The sequence below is a fragment of the Carassius auratus genome, unplaced genomic scaffold (assembly GCF_003368295.1).
Source record: "Carassius auratus strain Wakin unplaced genomic scaffold, ASM336829v1 scaf_tig00014168, whole genome shotgun sequence".
Lineage (NCBI taxonomy): Eukaryota > Metazoa > Chordata > Actinopteri > Cypriniformes > Cyprinidae > Carassius > Carassius auratus.
In genome coordinates, this window is record NW_020524475.1 from 14,538 (window position 1) to 34,436 (window position 19,899).

General features: G+C 37.2%; 1 protein-coding gene across 1 annotated transcript; it reads right to left on the reverse strand.

The window, feature by feature from the left end:
* Positions 1–7,365: 7,365 nt before the first annotated feature.
* LOC113074250 (NLR family CARD domain-containing protein 3-like) lies at positions 7,366–15,669 on the reverse strand. The gene is made up of 6 exons (XM_026247011.1): positions 15,629–15,669; positions 12,654–14,630; positions 11,294–11,467; positions 11,042–11,215; positions 8,319–8,365; positions 7,366–8,195 (listed from the first exon to the last, which is right to left on the reverse strand). The coding sequence occupies exons 1-6, from the start codon at positions 15,652–15,654 to the stop codon at positions 7,645–7,647; spliced, it is 2,949 nt and encodes a 982-aa protein (XP_026102796.1). The 5' UTR covers positions 15,655–15,669; the 3' UTR covers positions 7,366–7,644.
* Between the last annotated feature and the right edge of the window lie 4,230 nt (positions 15,670–19,899).

A 19,899-nucleotide genomic window follows, 5' to 3' on the forward strand; every position in this document is an offset into this window, starting at 1 on the left:
GGAGAGCACACAGTCTGAATGTACATTAAACTCAACACAAAAACTAAACATCAAGAAAATGTTATGTCATCTGATGAAGTAATAACTTTTTAATGACATTTTTTGGTGGGGGTGGGGTTTAGTCTCACAATATACAATTTAAATACAGAATATATTTGATCATAATATGCATAACTATATACTATTTATTAAAAACATGCTTAAATAAAAGACCAGGCTTCTGTGTTGATAAAGAATAATCAGTCCACTGTTGCATAACAAAGAGAGATGAGCTACAAAGCAGCAGAACCAAAAGGGCAACTATGGCAGATATCCCAGGGGACTTCATATAAAGCACTTGAAGAGCCGTAAAAACATGTGACATCAAAATACATTGAAATTTCTCAAAAACAGTAGAAAATATTCAGATTCACTCACTGAAGGGTATTCAGATTCAACAGTGGCAAAGGAATAATTATATCATAATGTCACATAAAGCAGTGATAAAGGAAAAGTCAGTAACTTCAAATGGACCTGTTTAAGGACCTTTTTATTAATAAAACAGTAGCAAGAGGATGGAAAAATGCTATCAGGCTGTAGTTATACTATAGAGATGAGATTAGGTATTATTCAGAGTGCAAGACAACTGGGCAAACATGAGTCTTTATAATAGTTCATATAATAGTTCATAAGTTTAACATCTTAACATGTCCAGGAGATTCTCAGAAGTCAACTAATTTCTCCATAACAGCTCTCAGGGTGATTTCAGGAACCAGGGGGTGAAGATATGAAACAGTGTTGAAAACAGTTGTGTACAAATTGTGTTCAGGATTCTTTGATGAGTAGAAAGTTCAAAAGAACAACATTTATCTGAAATATAATCTTTTGTAACATTTTAAACGTCTTTACTGTCCCTTTTGATCATTTTAATGAATCCTTTCTGAATAAAAGTATTAATTTAGTTAATTTCCACCCAAAAAAAAGAAATAAATACTTTACATTCTTACTAACCCCAGACTTTAGAACGGTAGTGTATATTGTTTCAAATTATATCTATTTCAGATATAATTTTTGGTAACACTTTATTTTGATAGTCCACTTTAGACACTCTACTAGCAGTAAGTAATTTTGCAACTACATGTCAACTAGCAGTTAGTGGAGTATTAGTAGACTGTCTGCTTAATATCTTCTAACACTTTCTTTGTCAACTTATACTAAACCTAAACCTACCCCTAAAACTAACCCTAAACCTACCCTAACAGTCTACTCTGAGAGTCAGTAGACATGTAGTTGCAAATTTCTGAGATCTAGTTGTTATGTAGTTGACATGTAGTTACAAAGTTACTTATAGTCAGTAGAATGTCTAAAGTGGAATATCGAAATAAAGTGTAACCTAATTTTTTTCATGGGAAGGAGGAGGCGGGAACCGGCGGACAATTAAATGATTTTAATAATAAAATAAAGACAAAACAGCGCTGTACTCCTACTCCAACCCCCCCCCCCTCCTCCCTCTGGGGGGACCGCTCACGGGGACCTGCGGGAACCTTGGGGTAGGACAGATGAGGCGAGAGAAAAGGAGATGGAAGGATGAGCGACAGAGACGAGAGAGGGGAGAGAGTAAAAAAAAAATAGTTCCAGTTCCCAGACGCACTGCCGCTCGGCCCTCCACCAGCTGGGTGATCTCCTCCGCGGTGCCTGGCGGTGGCACTGGACGGCACGACACTCCTCCACTGCCTGGTGGATGGCGACGGCTCCTCCGATTTTGGCCACCTGGCAGGAGCCCCCCATTCCCTGCTCCTCCGCATCATGGCGGACGGCAGCAGGTTCCGGCCTCCAGGTGAACGGCGGCGACTCCTCTGTTCCCTCACAGACGGCAGTCGCCAGTGGCAGCAAGCTCGCCCGTCCCCGGCAACTCACTCCAGCCCACCGCCTCGTGCATCCCCAGCACCCGACTGCTACACCCGCTCGATGGCACCGCGGATTCACCACAGTGGCGAGGGATGTCCAACAGCGCGTCCCTCCTTCCTCCCAGGTTTCGGCACCAATGTAACAATACATCACAATCATCAGGAAGGAGGAGGCGGGAACCGGTGGACAATCAAAATGAAACTTTAATTACAAAATAAAGACAAAACACAGACAAAATCAAGACACAAAATAAAGCCCAGGCCTGCTCCTCTCTCGTCCTTCCTTGTCGTCGCTCCTGTTTTATATCCTTCCGTCTCCTTCGTGGGACTTGAGGCCGGTGGGTCGAGCAGGTGTCGCTCATTTCTCAATCACTCCACCAGCCTCGCCCCGTTCCCACAGCTCTCAGCCCTGCCCCACTCGCCACAACGTCATTACGTTGAGCGTAAAAGAACCAGTGAACCATTTTTTTCTACCAGTTTATTGATCGAACCGTCCGAAAGAACCGGTTCGCATAAAATAATCGAACTTCCCATTACTAGTATCAATATTCAGTAAAAAAAAAAAAAGAGGCACAGGACAAAATCTGTGAATCTAAAATAAGAGGATGTTTGCTCTTAGAAATCTATAAAAAACAATACCAGAGTTCATTTCTTTGACTCTTTTTTTTTACTGTAACAAACAAGTTTCAAAAAAGTTTTTACAGCTAAGAAAAGACAAAGACAACGACAACAAGAACAAACCCTTAGTTTTCAAAAGTCATAGTTCAAGAGCCCAACTAAAGTAAACGCTGATCTCCATCATGGTAAACCACTGTAAATCTCATTAAGATTTACATTGAGATTTTCTCAGTCTGGTTATTAATGTCAAGCTGTTTTAGGAGTTGTGAATGTGAATGAACAGCACTCTCTTCCACCCTCAATACCCATGACTGAAGTGCCCTTGAGAAATGCACTTGAACCCCAGTTACTCCAGGGAGCTGGATCTATAGCTGCCCACTGCTCCGGGTGTGTGTGCACTTCTCACTGCTGTGTGTATGCACTTGGATGGGTTAACTTCTGAGTATGAGATATCATACTTTGCAAATGTCACAACTTTCACTTTAAATAAATAATAAACCACCTTCACATTCTAATACCTGTCAAACCCATATCATTATAAACCACCTCATAAACCGCCCAAACCTGTGCACACACACTTTTATTTCCAGTATAACAGTAGTTTTTCCAGCTAGATTTTTTTTTGTTCTAAAAATGTTCTTAGAACATTACCATGATTGTTCTAACATTGTTTTTAGCAGGTAGTTTTATTTTTGTTCCCAGAACGTTCTCTCAAAAGATAGAATAACGTTCTATAAAAACATTCTAAAAATGTTTATTAATAACATTATTAGAACATTATCCCTTAATATTCTAATTAAGATTTTTGATAATGTTGTAACAATGTTATCAATAGACATTTTTTTTTATTTATTTTTTTATGTTTTTAGAGAATGTTATCCTTATCTTTCAGCAGAACATTCTGGGAACTGAAATAAAACTAGCCGCTGAAAACATTCCTTGAACATAAAAAAAGAAAAAACAGAATATGTCTATGCCTCAATTTTAGGACACTTAGACATGTTATACACTGAAAAAAGTAATAAGTAAATTTACTTAATTTTTATTTGGCAAGTTTTTGCACAAGCATTTTTCAAGTAAATTTAACACATTTGGAAATTAAGTAAATCTACTTAACTAAGTTAAGTAAAAAATAAAATAATAATAAGTACATTTTATTGAGTAAAATTTAATTAAATAATATTAAATTAATGCATTTAGCAGACACTTTTATCCAAAGCAGCTTACAGTGCATTCAGGCTAACAATTTTCACCTATAATGTGTTCGCGGGGAATCGAACCCCCAACCTTGCACTTGCTAATGCAATGTTCTACCACTGAGCTACAGGAACACTTCAAGATCCTGTGACAAAAATAAGTGAAAATTTCACTTAGTTACTTTTTTATTTTGGAAAAGTTTTTACACTAACAAAAAACCCGAAACAGATATTCTAGAAATTTCTAAATGTAAAATATTTTTTTTCAAAACAGTTTTATCAAATGAGGGTAAATAAGTCTCTCACTTCTGTCTCTTTAAACCAGTTTACAGCAAAGACAGCACGAAGGATTGGATGCACATGATAAATATTCTGCAATTAAGAAAACAGACAAAAAAAAATAGCACTGTAAAACCAGATAAGTAAACTTTACTCAAACCGTTTGAGTAAACAGATTGCCTTGATTTAAACCATGTAAGTTTTAAAACTTTGCATTTAAGTAATTAAGTGATTAACTGAGTGATAATTGAGAATTAGTGATGAACAGCTGCTGTTAACAAACAGAATCACTGAAGAAAAGAGAAACACAAGAACTACTACAACTGACTTCAGACACAGCCTTAGATGAAATCAACTGAAATAAAATACATGAAATCTCTCAAGATCTGATTAAACAACCCCACAAACAGCATCACCAGCTCCACTTATTAATAACCAGACTGACTTTATTTCTGTCAGACGTCTACAGAAGATCTTATTGAGAATGAACTAAGGTTTAGATGTTGATTTATTGTTTCATTTGAAGTAACCATGTTAGAGATCAGTGTTTGCTTTAGTTGGGCTCTTGACCCTTGATTTCTGTCTTAGTCTTTTCTCTGGCTGTTATAACTGTGTGTTTCTAAAACATATTTGTTGTAACTCAAAAGCCCAGAAGAAATATCATCAGGTGTTCACCTGTACCTAGGTGTAGACTGTTATACTTTATATTGGTGATGATAATCATCAATTATTTATCTGTATGGCATCTAATGGAGTAGCTGTTGTGTAATTAGTAGAAGTGATTTTAGTAAAAGTGACATTATGAGCCAGTGATTCTGTGATAATCAGTTAATATAAAAATTACTTTCTAAACTTTTGTACACTTACATTATTCTTCTATGGCAGTAACTGGTCAAACACAGACATCAATAATCAGAATATGAACCTCTACAATGGTGACGAAAAAACATGCTGCAATGCATGCTGGGTACTATTGTAGTACAGAACTCATCCATGGCTCCCAGCATGCTCTGCAGCATTTTTTTTTTATGGTCACCATTGTTGAGGTTCATATTCTGATTATTGATGTCTGTGTGTGACTGTTGACACCGTAGAAGACCACACTGTTTGAAAAGTCATTCAGATTAACGGATTATCACAGAATCACTTCCTCTTAGAATCACTTTTACTATAATCAATCAAGTTACACAACGCCTATTTCATCAGAGATTAGACTTACCACTGTTCAATAATTGATGATCATTATCACCGATATAAAGTAAAACAATGTACAACTAGGTACAGGTTAACACCTGATGGCATTTCTTCTGGGTGTTTGAGTTACAACAAATATGTTTTAGAAACACACAGTTATAACAGCCAGAGAAAAGACTAAAACAGAAGTCAAGGGTCAAGAGCCCAACTAAAGCAAACACTGATCTCTAACATGGTTACTTCAAATGAAACAATAAATCAACATCTAAACCTTAGTTCATTCTCAATAAGATCTTCTGTACACGTCTGACAGAAATAAAGTCAGTCTGGTTATTAATAAGTGGAGCTGCTGATGCTGTTTGTGGGGTTGTTTAATCAGATCTTGAGAGATTTCATGTATTTTATTTCAGTTGATTTCATCTAAGGCTGTGTCTGAAGTCAGTTGTAGTAGTTCTTGTGTTTCTCTTTTCTTCAGTGATTCTGTTTGTTAACAGCAGCTGTTCATCACTAATTCTCAATTATCACTCAGTTAATCACTTAATTACTTAAATGCAAAGTTTTAAAACTTACATGGTTTAAATCAAGGCAATCTGTTTACTCAAACGGTTTGAGTAAAGTTTACTTATCTGGTTTTACAGTGCTATATCTTTTTTCTGTTTTCTTAATTGCTGAATATTTATCATGTGCATCCAGTTCTTCGTGCTGTCTTTGCTGTAAACTGGTTTAAAGGGACAGAAGTGAGAGACTTATTTACCCTCATTTGATAAAACTGTTTTTACTTTTATTTTACTATTATTTTACATTTAGAAATTTCTAGAATATCTGTTTCGGGTTTTTTGTTAGTGTAAAAACATTTCCAAAATAAAAAAGTAAGTAAGTGCAATTTTCACTTATTTTTCACAAGATCTTGAAGTGTTCCTGTAGCTCAGTGGTAGAACATTGCATTAGCAAGTGCAAGGTTGGGGGTTTGATTCCCCGCGAACACATTATAGGTGAAAATTGTTAGCCTGAATGCACTGTAAGTTGCTTTGGATAAAAGTGTCTGCTAAATGCATTAATTTAATATTATTTAATACAATTTTACTCAATAAAATGTACTTATTATTATTGTTATTTTTTTACTTAACTTAGTTAAGTAGATTTACTTAATTTCCAAATCTGTTAAATTTACTTGAAAAATGCTTGTGCAAAAACTTGCCAAATAAAAATTAAGTACATTTACTTATGACTTTTTTCAGTGTACATGCAGCATATTTTGAATATCCCATATGTGTTTGCATTAAATAAATCATAGAATTATTGATGACTTTGTTTTTTATACCCTAAAACAGCAACGTGCCCTGGGAGACACAACTCATTAAATCTAAAATATAAAAGATATAAAAAAAACATCGTTTTAATATGTTTTAAGTCCAAATTATATAAAGAGTGAAATGAAAAGATTGTTTTTTTGCTGATATTTTTGCACTCTAGCCTGTTTTAGGGTTAAGATACCAAGATTTTGCAATGACACTGGTGTTATACGCAAATTAAACAAAAAATTATTAGTTAACATGAAAACACAATCATATAGCGGTGATTTTAGATGCCTTGTTTACTGAACAGAGAGAAACACATCAGCGGGAGGAACCAGAGTCTATGGATCCTCTGAAACTTTACAGTAGCTTTTATAAGATCACACCACATGAAAATGGATTCGTTCAAACACAAGTAATAGCATATCAGAAGAGCTAACAGACTATAAGCAGCAAATCTTTCATTTTTTATTTTTATGAGGTCTTGGACAATGAAATGCATGAGAAATATATAAAAAAAATGTGAATGCTTGAAAAATACAGTTTGTCAGAGATGGGCAGATATTGCATTACGTATATTTAAAACATGCTTTTAATTACTTTTGAGTATTTTGCTGGAAAATAATGAGATGTAATTTATAAAAAAATATTTTGACAGATTGACAATGTATTAAAAATAAATAAATAAATAAATATAACAAACATTAAATAAATAAATACTTAATACAACATTTTAGTGTTTTTACGCACTCTGGTGTTGTTCAAATGGTTATGACCTTTTTTATTTTCTTTTTTTTTTCAGACCACGAAAGGCAAAAAAATAGTCTGAATGTTACAGCTGGTTGTCAGTTAAAAAAAATTATATATTTTTGACCAACTTCTCCCCCTTTTTACTGTAACTTTTTGTGAGAAAGTAGTCTTTATGCTGGCTAACTGAGCTACTTTTCTTCATATTGTCTTGCAGCAGTGTACAGTAAACTCAGTATTAGGGACAATGCTGGAATGAAATGTTTGACAAACACAGTTCCTAAAACAATATTTTAACCTACATGATAAACTTAAAAACCTATTTAATAATAAATTATAATTTAATCATGCCATTATTTTGTACAGAATTTTTATACTTTTTTGACAAGTGCGTATTTGTGAATCTTTGTGCTCACCTCTTTCAATGTCTCAGTTGTTTCTTGCAGCAGGTTGTTCAATCTGACACAGAGACAGTTCAGAATCATAAACCTTGAACCCAGCGTAGAGGGGTTCAGTGAATGTGGTGTTGAATGTGTGTAAGTGTGTGAGTGTGTGTGTGTCAGAGACGCTGTAGAAGGACAGAGTGCCAGCTGACCAGTCCAGATACACTCCTACTCTTTTAGAGGATGAACGGACTGGTATATTCCTGCTCATATTATTGTGCCAGACAGTGAATTCATTGGCAGAGCAGTACAGACTCCATGTTTTATCACTGTATCCAAACCAACAATTACTCCCTGCTTTCCTCTCGATTCCTTTATATGTCACTGCAACATCAGCTGCCAACCCGCTCCGCTCAGCCTCCCAGTAACAGCGTCCAGTCAGACTCTCTCGACACAGAACCTGCTCATAGAGCTCAAATCTCTCTGGATGATCAGGATGCTGCTGTGGTTTTTTCACATGTGTCATCCTCCTGTAATCCTCAGACAGGACGAGTTGAGTGTGTGCTGTGTTTGGATCCAGTGTGAGATCACAGGCATCTGAACAGAGGAAGAGAGATACATGAAGAGAGAGTGAGAGTGTGTGTGTGTGTGTGTGTGTGTGTGTGTGTGTGTGTGTGTGTGTGTGTGTGTGTGTGTGTGTAATTAAAAGGCAAGACCTACATTTCCTCAGTCCGGATGTGATTCTGAAAGGTTCTCCGTGGTCCAAACTACAAAGAGACAAATATAAACCACAAATGATAAATGTTTGTTTTATTATGTGCATGAAGCAGCTAAATCATTATTGTGCAAAGTAACCGAAAACAGAGTAGCCTAAAACAGGATTTAGGTAGGAAACAGTCCAATAAATGACACAGTGATGTCACCATGAGCTCCCAGGATACTCTTGATGAGATCACAATGTGAGGTCATAGTGAGATAAAACTCTAACCTCACAGTGCCCTCAGTGTGTGCTCATAATAATAAAACACAAATTAGGCTATATTGGCATTCATTATATTTCCATATTTGTAACATTTGTTTGCATAACATAGTGTCCCTGTAGCTCAAGTGGTAGAGCATTGCGTTATCAAGCACAAGGTTGAGGGTTGGATTCCCCGGAAACACGATAGGTAGAAATTGATAGCCTGAATGCACTGTAAGTCGCTTTGGATAAAAGCATCTGCTAAATGCATAAATTTAATTTAATAACTATTATTCATTATGTAGCCTAAAACATGCCTTTATACTTCACTCATGTTCCAATATCCATGTTAAATCCTCCACGTACGCTAAAATGTTTGTTTGGAGACTGCACACTGATTTTACAGCGCAACTTTTAAAATTAACTGTAACTTATGTTTGGTTAACTGCATTTAGTTTATTTTTAACGAATGGCTGAAATGTCAGGCAACAGTAGATCTAATGTTGTCTGTATGTGCGTGAGGTGACTGTGTGATCAGATGGATTAAAGTAATCAAATTAAGATATAAAGAAAATAAATACAATTCATTAAGAGGGTCACAAAAACTAGTGTAGCCTATACTTTTTGCACAGTTTTTTATTTTTATTTTGTTAATCTGTTATTTATATTTTAGCCTATCATATATTTGGTGAGATCTTATTTATTTTATTCCTTTAATAGACTTAATTTATGTTTTTCTTCTGTCACTGAAGTGGTGCAGGTGCATGAATCCGACTGAATCCTCATGGTCTTGTTTACGCTGCTATTCGCGCATATAAAACTAAAGCACTGTATATATATATTAAAAAAATAAACCTAGTCTTACTGGTCAACAATTGACAAATGAGTTTGACGGTCAGGAAAATAAAAATGAACAAAATGCTGTTATTTTACAATTCTCCACTGTATTTACTATGCTGCTTGCAAGTTGAGGTAACTCAAAAATGTGTGCATGTGAGCTGACACCAGACGTGATATTTGAACATAGCCACTGCTCGCGTCCATATTAATAATTTCAAGTTTTGCATTGAAACAACCGTACACCCAATTTTCTGCTGTATGTTTGTTTTTTCCGTAAATGAGGCCCACTGTGAGTATCACACTATGAGTGTCAATGTCATCATCGCTTGATCTCATGTGTTCACTGGGTTGACCCAAAAAGATAGATGTCAAAATCTTATAGCCAATGTTGGAAAGGGTTCAAAAATGAAAATTATGTAGATAAACTAAAGAATTTGCAGGGTCTGGAGAATTTTCCTTAAGAAAACTGGAAAGTTTAACTCAGTTATTACAAAACGCAAGATCATCCAGGTAACAATACACAGTATATCATATGTAGATGATTAGTCACTTGTGTACAATATATTATTTTGTCTTTTGCACTATATATGCAAATTACTATATGAAATGTGAAATAGATAATTTTATGTAATTTTCATGAGCCTTTCTATTCTATTAACCTTTCATAGATACTGCAAGGTGTATGTAAACTGTAAAAATCAGTTTTTGATTTCTGTCACTTTTGAGAAAAATCAAGTTCGAACGGATATCGAATATTATGCAATGTATTCAAATATATTCTTATATCTACGTGCCCGCCCCCCTCGCGCATGAAAAAAAAAAAAGAATTCCACCATAGCCTAATGGAGATTCAATCTATCTGGATTATTATTATTTTTTACTTAATGTTTGAAACAGCAGGTTATCAACTTATATGAAGTGCTACTATGCATATCCCACAGAATTAATCAAAATGAAAAAAGAAAAGAAAAACGATTCAGAACAGGCACACACAATAATGTGACAACTTAAACAGCAGCAGGAGTAAGGCATATAGCCAAGCCTAATTCATTTCTTAATAATGTTTGCAAGAAACACCAGTCTATCAACTTGATCTGGAGAACACACGTTCGTAGTGCACAGATGTGCCTGGCTACTAGCTATTATTCGCTTGATTTGGTCATGGGCCTACGCTACAATACGTCTAGAGTGCCCTCTACTGGATAAGATGGCAAAGAATAAAACAAAAAACAAACAGTCTAATCCTAGACTGTAAAAAATTCGCTACACATACTATTTTAAAAACTGGATATTTTATTTATAGTTTGATTACGGATATTTCACGTCATGTTTGAATGCATATTCAAATATCGAATAAAAAGTGACAGCCCTAGTAACCATTCAGACAGAAGACAGGGAAACTAAAGATTAAATCCATTGAAGAAAAACTATTTTCAAGTTGATTAATTTAGTGTTGTGAGATAAAGTGTGGTTTTGTTCCTTGATTAATACCAGTAAAAACTTCATTTTGGTAGGCATGATGCACAACCGACAGCTGTTGATTTTATACTGCTCAACTGATATTAAACAGCATTGCCAGTATTATTGTATAGTGTAAAATAAAATAAACAAATAAATAAATAAAATAATACTGTCTACCTACTTGAGTATCTGCAGTTTATAGTTTGGATCCTCCAGCTTGTGTTTGAGTAGTTGTACTCCCGATGGTCCTGGGTGATTGTAGCTCAGATCCAGCTCTCTCAGATGTGAGGGGTTTGAACTCAGAGCTGAAGACAAATAACCACAGCCTTCCTCTGTCACCATACAGCCAGACAACCTACAGACACAGTCAGATCATCTACAGACACACATTGACATTATGACATCCGACATTGACATCATCCTTCTTACACACCTCAGTATCTTCAGCTGACAGTTTGGACTCTTCAGTGCATCAGAAAGCAGCTTAACTCCTAAATCCTTCAGGTCATTGTTACTCAGATCCAGCTCTCTCAGGACAGAGTCTGAGGATTGTAAAGCTGATGACACAACTTCACAATCCTGAGCAGTTAGACTGCAGACAGCAAGACTGAAACAGAGTAAATAAGAGTAACACATCCCTTCACACTGGTGTTTTTCCCTCAGCATTTAGACAGGCTAGTTTAACTCCACTACTTAAGAAACCCACCCTCAACCCATCTCTTTTAGAGAACTACAGACCAGTTTCCCTTTTTCCTTTCATTGCAAAACACTTGAACGAGCTGTGTTCAACCAAGTCGCATTTCTCACACAGAACAACCTCCTTGACAGCAAACAATCTGGCTTCAGAAGTGTACATTCAACTGAGACTGCCTTAGTTGTTGAAGCCCTAAGACTGGCAAGAGCGAATTACAAATCTTCAAAACTTATCTTGCTGGATCTGTCCGCTGCTTTTGACACTGTTAACCACCAGATCTTCCTGTCAACCCTACTGACAAAGGGCATCTCAGGAAGTGCACTCCAGTGGTTTGAGTCTTACCTATCAGATAGGTCCTTCAAAGTATCTTGGAGAGGGGAGGTGTCCAAAGTCACAACATCTAACTACTGGGGTGCCTCAGGGCTCAGTTCTTGGACCACTTCTCTTCTCTGTCTACATGACATCACTAGGTTCTGTCATTCAAAAACATGGCTTTTCTCATTCCATCCTGATGATCCGACATTAGCTTCTCACATCTCAGCTTGTCTAACAGACATTTCTTGCTGGATGAAGCACCATCATCTTCAACTCAACCTTGCCAAGACAGAACTGCTTGTGATTTCAGCAAACCCATCGTTTCATCACAATTTCACTATCCTGTAAGGCACATCAACCATAACTCCTTCAATAACAGCCAGAAACCTTGGAGTTATGATTGATGATCAGCTGACTTTCTCAGACCACATTGCTAAAACTGTCCGATCCTGCAGATTTGCTTTATTCAACATCAAGAAGATCAGGCCCTTTCTTTCAGAACATGCTGCACAACTCCTTGTTCTATCCAGGCTGGACTATTGCAATGCCCTCTTGGCAGGTCTTCCAGCCAGTTCTATCAAACCTTTACAATTAATCCAGAACGTGGCAGCAAGATAAATTTTAATGACCTGGAAAATATGCACACCACACCTCTGTTTATCAGTTTGCACTATCTACCAATAGCTGCTTTCTACAAATTATAAGATACAAAATACATTAGTCAGCACAATAAACTAAAATTACACTCAAAAAGGATTTCTTCTTGTAACATTTAAACACTCACAGGGCTTTTCTGCAGTTGATCACAGCTGGTATGAGTCTTCTTCTCCCTTCGTCTGATGTGTTGTATTTCTTGAGGTCGAGCTCATCCAGCGGCTCCTCTGACATCTGAAGCATGTAGGCGATTGTTGAGCAGTGAGCAAGAGAGAGTTTCTTCTCTGAGTGTTTGTCTGATTTCACAAACTCCTGAATCTCTCTGGACAGACTCTGATCTTTCACTTCCAGCAGACAGAGGAACAGATTGATGGATCTTTCAGTGGAGAGTTCATGTCCATCTTTAATCTTCTCTTTAATGTACTGTGTGGTTCTCCTGATGCTCTCTGAGCTGTTCTCTGTGTGTGTCAGTAGATCCTGTAAGAGTCTCTGATTGGACTCCAGTGAGACGCCCAGCAGGAACCGCAGGAACAGATCGAGCAGTCCATTCTCACACTCAAGCGCTTCATCTACTACACCTTTAAGCAAATATTTTACTGAAGCTAAATTCTTCAGTCGCTCCATAGTTTCATTTACATGGTAGTTAAAAACATAGAAAGCAGCGAGAAACTCCTGAATGCTCAGATGAATGAAGCTGTAGACTTTCCTTTGATGAATCACAGACTCCTCCTTAAAGATCTCAGTGCAAATCCCAGAATACACTGAAGCATCAGTGATGTGTATGCCGCTCTCAATCAGGTCCTCCTCATAGAACATCACATTGCCCTTCATCAGCTGTTTGAAAGCTACTTCAGCAAGTTTCACAATCACTTCTCTGTTGGACTGCAGGAGTTTCTCTGGATCGCTCTCTTCATACTTCTGCTTCCTCATGTTGATCTGAATCAGCAGGAAGTGGATGTACATTTCAGTCAGAGTTTGAGGGATTTCTGCTCTCAGATCTTCTTCCAGGAGCTTCTGAAGCACAGTGGATGAGATCCAGCAGAAGACGGGGATGTGGCACATGATGTGGAGGCTTCTTGCTCTTCTGATGTGTGAGATGATTCTGCTGGCTTGATGCTCATCACTGATTCTCTTCCTGAAATATTCCTCCTTCTGAGGCTCAGTGAATCCCTGAATTTCTGTCAGACGGTGGATGTATTTGGAGGGGATCTGATTGGCTGCTGCTGGTCTGGAGGTGATCCAGATGAGAGCAGAGGGAAGCAGCTCTCCTTTCATGAGCTTTGACATCAACACAGCCACTGATGAAGTCTCAGTCACATCACAAACTTTAGGATCATCAGAAAACATCAGTGTGATTCTGCTTTCATCCAGACCATCAAAGATGAACACAACTTTACACTCCTCATAAATCTGTGAGTCCAGATCTTGAAGTTCAGGATGAAAGTCCAGCAGAAGTCTGTGAAGACTGTACTGATGATCTCGGATCAAGTTCAGCTCTCGAAATGGAAGCACAAACATGAAATCTACATCCTGATTGGCTTTTCCCTCGGCCCAGTCCAGAATGAACTTCTGCACAGAGACGGTTTTTCCGATTCCAGCGATGCCTTTAGTAAGAACAGTCTTGATCTGATCTTTCTCCTCACATCCTGCTTCAGAGGAGGCTTTAAAGATGTCATTGCAGTCAATTGCAATGTCTTGTGAGATTTGTTTTCTGGATGTTTTCTCCATCTGTAAAACCTCATGTTCTTCATTCACTCCTTCTCTCTCTCCCTCTATGATGTAGAGCTGTGTGTAGATCCTGTTCAGGAGAGTTTCATTTTCCTGGAGTTTCATTCCCTCAAATAATCTCTCATACTTGATCTTCATGCTGGTTTTGTGCTGGTCTTTGACTCTCTGCAGGTCTCCAGTCTCCAGTGTGTGTTTCTGTAGGACTGTTTCAGTTCTTTCCTGCCTGATGTGAGATCCCGAAAAATGTACAGATCTTTTCAGCTCATGTCTCTCTTTTACATCACTGAATCTAACAGGTATCTCCATGGATCTGCTGCTCTTCACAGACACACCACTGGGTTCTGGAGACTCTGATCTTGGTGTCTTGCTCTTGCTGATACTGACAAAAGACAAACAAAACAGCATTTTAGACAACACTTAGTTCACCCAAAGATATTCTGTCATTCCAAACACGTAAGATTTTTTTTCTTCTTTGAAACACAAATTTAAATATTTAAAGAAACTGGAGTAGAAAACTCAGAAAACACAGTTTTTCATACACTATAACCTGTCTGTTGCTGCTGTGATGACATTCACTGTCATGTACCAGGTCACAACACACTTCAATTGACTTCAATAGCCATGCGAAGCATAACATTAAAGAGGGGGTTAAATGCTATTTCATACATACATACTGAGTTTTTTACACTGTTAAAGAGTTGGATTCCCATGCTAAACATGGACAAAGTTTCAAAAATTAAGTTGTAAGTTTGAAGGAGTATTTAATATATAAGTATTATAGTATATAAGATGCGCAAATCCACTTCATTTTCAGGGTTTTTTTGGCGCATCTTCTCTATTAACAACGGCTCTGTGTAGTAACAGCGGCTCTATGTGAAATCACGCACCTGATGGAATTAACAGCTGATTAGAAGAACAGGCTTTACTGACGAGATGCGCATTAACGACCGGCCGATCGTGATCGGAGCACCCCTACCGAACAGACTGTGGAATATCAGTCAAGCAGAAGGCACACAACCCAAAGCAAAGCCTCAGATTGACAGATATGTAAAAATAAACATAAACAGAAATAAATAAACATTTTCTGACTTGTGACTTGTTTCCGAGTGATTAGTTATGGTTTTGTACACATTTTCAGGTTAATCATAATTCAAATGCATTTTTTATTGACCACAATATCATTGCTTTTTGTCTGAGAGGGGTACTTTTGAACAACTTTGAAAAAGGACAGGGGCTTGAGCCCCCAAAGTCCCCTCCCCGTCTATCTGTAAAAGACATATGCTTAAAAATAAACTGCGTCAAAACTGAGGCATACTTCAGGCTTGAGTCACTTTGGATAAAAGCATCTGACAAATGTAAAAGTGTCTAGTTTCTTACCTGGGGTCAGAGGTCACTGGCTTCATGGATCTGTGACTCTTCACAGACACACCGCTGGGTTCTGGAGACTCTGATCTCGGTCTTTTCTTTCTGCTGATACTGACACTAGACAAATACAATGTCAGTCTATACCACCTGCTGTGAATCTGCTGTTTCTCAATCTCTCGTCTCAAACACTGGCTGCGCTCTGCAGCGGGTCTACAATACCTTTGATTGACATTTATTCAAGAAGTTTTTTTTTCTCAAAAGGTAAAAAGCCCAAACAACATCATTAAGCAACATTGCCAAGAAGTTGCCCCATGTACCATCAGGCTATGAGACAGACACAGTCAGGTGAATGTCTTACCTAGGGTCAGAGGTCATTTCTGCGTCGCTGAAGGCAGAGGGCTGACTCTTCGTGGGTTGATCACAGCTTATTTTAGAGCAAGTGTCCTCCTCTTTCTTCTCTTGTTGACTCATTTTAGAGGAAACGTCCTAATCTTCTGTCTCTAGAGTCTCATTGAGGTGGCACATCCTCTCATCTGTCAAACATAGTTTAAAACATAAAATAAAGCTAAAAAGAACTAAAAGAAATATTGTTGTTATAGCACATCTGTTGGCATTTTCATTAAACTGAGCTACAGCCTTAGAATTCACAAATAATGGGAACAGTTAAATGTAACCCATCTCTCCTGGAACCTCATCACCACATCTCGTACTTACTCCTAATAGGCTTTGAATCCAGGTCTCCATCATGACAGGCAGATGCACTAACAAAGCGTCTGCTAAATGCATAAATGTAATTTTTAATTTAATTTTAATTTAAATGTAATTATAACGAACAGGCTGCATTGTCCAAGTAGAAAGTTTAACTGTGAGCATGCAGCGCTGGTGCAATCACTTGAGTTTTCACTTCTAACAGTGAACGCAACTACTCGCTTTAGTTGTAAAGATAATCCGAATTGTAAACGTTTTTCCTTCATTTGTGTTGATTCACAATAAAAACAAATTTTTGTGCGTAAAATCAGACTAAAGAAAAATAGTATGCCACTTTCTGCTGTCTGTTTCCTTTTGTGCAGCAAAAACATTAACCAAGACTGCATTTTCATTCATTTTCATAATTTATTATTTACATAAATATTTATTGTATAGGCCTATTTGTTTATATATATATATATATATATATATATATATATGTGTGTGTGTGTGTGTGTGTGTGTGTGTGTGTGTGTTTTTCTCCACTCGCAGAAGCGCTGCAGGTGCGTGATGTGATTTGAAGAGCTTGTGAATCCTCATGTTCTGTTGTTTGCTGCTTTCTGTGCATGTAAAATCAATCCCCGGGAATTTATTATTTTTTTTTTTGTATTTTTAATGGGTCTCAGACATTGATCCTTTCTAATTTAATTAAATTCTAATTTAAAATAATATTGTTGGCTAACGGTTAATAATCGGTTAACGACCGTCGGTTGTCGGTTAAGAAAAAAAGTTGAAAAAAGTTGAAAAAAGTTGAACATAGTTGAACCACTAAAATATTAAACTTCTGTCATGGTTAACTCTCCCTCATGTTGTTCAAACCCATTTTGAATTCTATTCATCTTCAGACAATTATTATTATTATTATTATTATTATTTAATATTCTTCCATCATTTTTGTCTTTCCATTGGAAGTCTAGGCAGTAGATGTATTATTTCATAGGAATTGTGTCATAACAGAGTTTGTAACATCAGCTAATTTATTTTACAGATGGAGCGTGTAGAGACCGGACAGTTCCCACGGTGCTAGTTTTTCAGCACCCCACACACACATTCATATACTGTAGATGTTTTCAAGAATACAAAGTTCATATGATGGTTTATATTTAGCTATGAAGCTATAGTTCATTCTCATGAATGTTAAACTAAATATTAAAGTCCCCCTGTAGTAAAAATCAAGTTATGCTGTTTATTTGTCTTTGTGGTTTTAAATATGCTTTTAGACAAACCAAGTGTCAATCCATGAATCAACACCACTGCTGAGTATTTTCTCCTTAAACCGTATCCTGATGGCAGTAATAAAATGTAAGTGGAAAGAACATTGTAGGAACATTATGCTAACCATAAAATAACGTTCTGGGAACCTTAAGCAAACTGGACATTTCCACACTTTTGGAACGTTCAAAATAACGTTCCCACAACCAAAACGTAACGTTAGGAAAACGTTCTCAGAACATACATTTGTTAGCTGGGAAGGAAGGAGTCTTGTGAGATCAGGGGAGTAAGGCCTCCGTTACACAAACACCGTTATATCTGTACAAGACAACAGCGCGCACGTCATTCTTTCGCGTTTATGTAACAGAATCAACAAGCAGTGGTTTATTGGTATCGTTTCGTGTTGGTGTCTATAGTTTAACGCTAAATCTGTTCATTAAAATGGGCCTTGTAGATAAATATCTGAACGCAATACGCTAAATCACAGCACTTTACTCGCATGAAATGCACGGCGGTGACTTTAGAAAGGTGTAACGTTATAGGCTATATTGTATCTCGTTCTCCGGTGTCGCTGTCTTCTGACGCGTTATTGGGGGCTCTGGGGGTGGGGAATTAGTAGTGTTATTAACTCGATGCATACATATGCTCATCAGATTCCCTGCACATAGTAGGCCTATACAACTATATAAAGGTATGGCTGAATTTTGTCCTTCAGTATCACATACAGAGTATGCCACATTATACTTTTGTTTTTCTTCGAAATATAACGATCCGGAGCAGAAATCCCACAAAAAAGAATCAACCCAAAATAGCAGTTAATTTTTATAGGACTGTATGGTTGCATTAAGATTATGTTTTGCACTTACCACAAAAGCACGCATCCAGTCGTATAAACAGATTGCGTCCCTTTTTTCCTGCTCTCATCTTAGTTTCGGGGGATGTTAAATGGCGTTTTTGCGCTCTTAACGGATGCTGTGGGAAGGGGCGCCAGCAAATAATGAAAACTCGTGGTCTGTGATTGCTCGATCCTTCCCAAATGCTTCAGACTGCAAACGCCCCCTCCGGCCTCCCGCATCAGGTGCTGTTCTCTTCAGAGGGAGGAGGGATGCTCACTGCTACAGTCTGCTGGTTTGAGTTCCTCCCTCTAGTGGCGCAGAGCGTCATTACATCATCAGAGAGTCTCGGAGCAGCTTGGTGACTCAACCACTGATCTATAGATGACTGGATCGCCCGCTCATCGCGTTTTAAACTGCCAACACAAGACACCGGAAGTGTTCGATCCGCTATTTTATTAATCCCTAGAGCGACATTGAATCACATGCAAACCGCTGACCTAAGCAAATCAGTCAAATGGGACTAGTTTTATGTTGTATGTAAATTAATTTTTACTTCAGGTGTTATCTGCAATGTTTATGGTCCTTTGGGCCACTTTAGGTGTGTCTGCACACTGACGACAACTGATCCTACACGAAATAAAGCCTAGTTCTTTATTAACATAATTATTCAAGAATTATTAAACATGAACTTATTAGTATCAGAAATAGGTTTGAATATATTATAATGAATATACAATAGCATTTGTTATTGCGAAACGCTTAATTTATCTTGGAAATTAAGCCTTTAAAATATATAATCTATATAGCTAAATCTATTTCAGACCATCCTAGATCGTGCAAATATGTATATTACCGTTTCCATATAAAATGTTTAACAACCGTTTAAATCATTAACGTCTTAAATGCTGTTAACGAAATCAATGTTGAAACATTTGGAATTAGCGCCGAATCACAAATAAAAACACTATAACAAAATTAATAACTGTACAAGGCAAATAAAGGTATACAAAGCATAGATCTTTCTTCAGATTTCAGAATGAGCACTTTATCATTTGTTATGTTGAGGTCGTGTCCATGGATGTTCATGAAAAAAAAGAAAGAAATAAAAAAAGGCGCCATTTCTTAAAAGAAATCGAAACCTCGAAACGAACCGAGAACAAGGAAGTGCAAACTGTACGAGAAAATCTGTTCAAGCAGAATCGTAAGTAGACTCCCGTTCAGTTTAGTCATTTATTATTTACAGCGAGGTTGCTAAAAACAACTTTAACATGTTTCAGCATCACAAAGGTATTGATTTTATTAAAATTATAAATTATATTTCAACCATAAGGCAACACTACAGGAAATAATAGCGCTGAATGTGTGTATGATATTAGTGCAATTCTCTTTAAGGGTGAGACTTGAATTTGACTTCAAGAATTTGACTTCAAGTCTTACAAAAGTTTTGCCGATAGCTCTTTGTTTCCACACAGCATCTGAATGCACAGG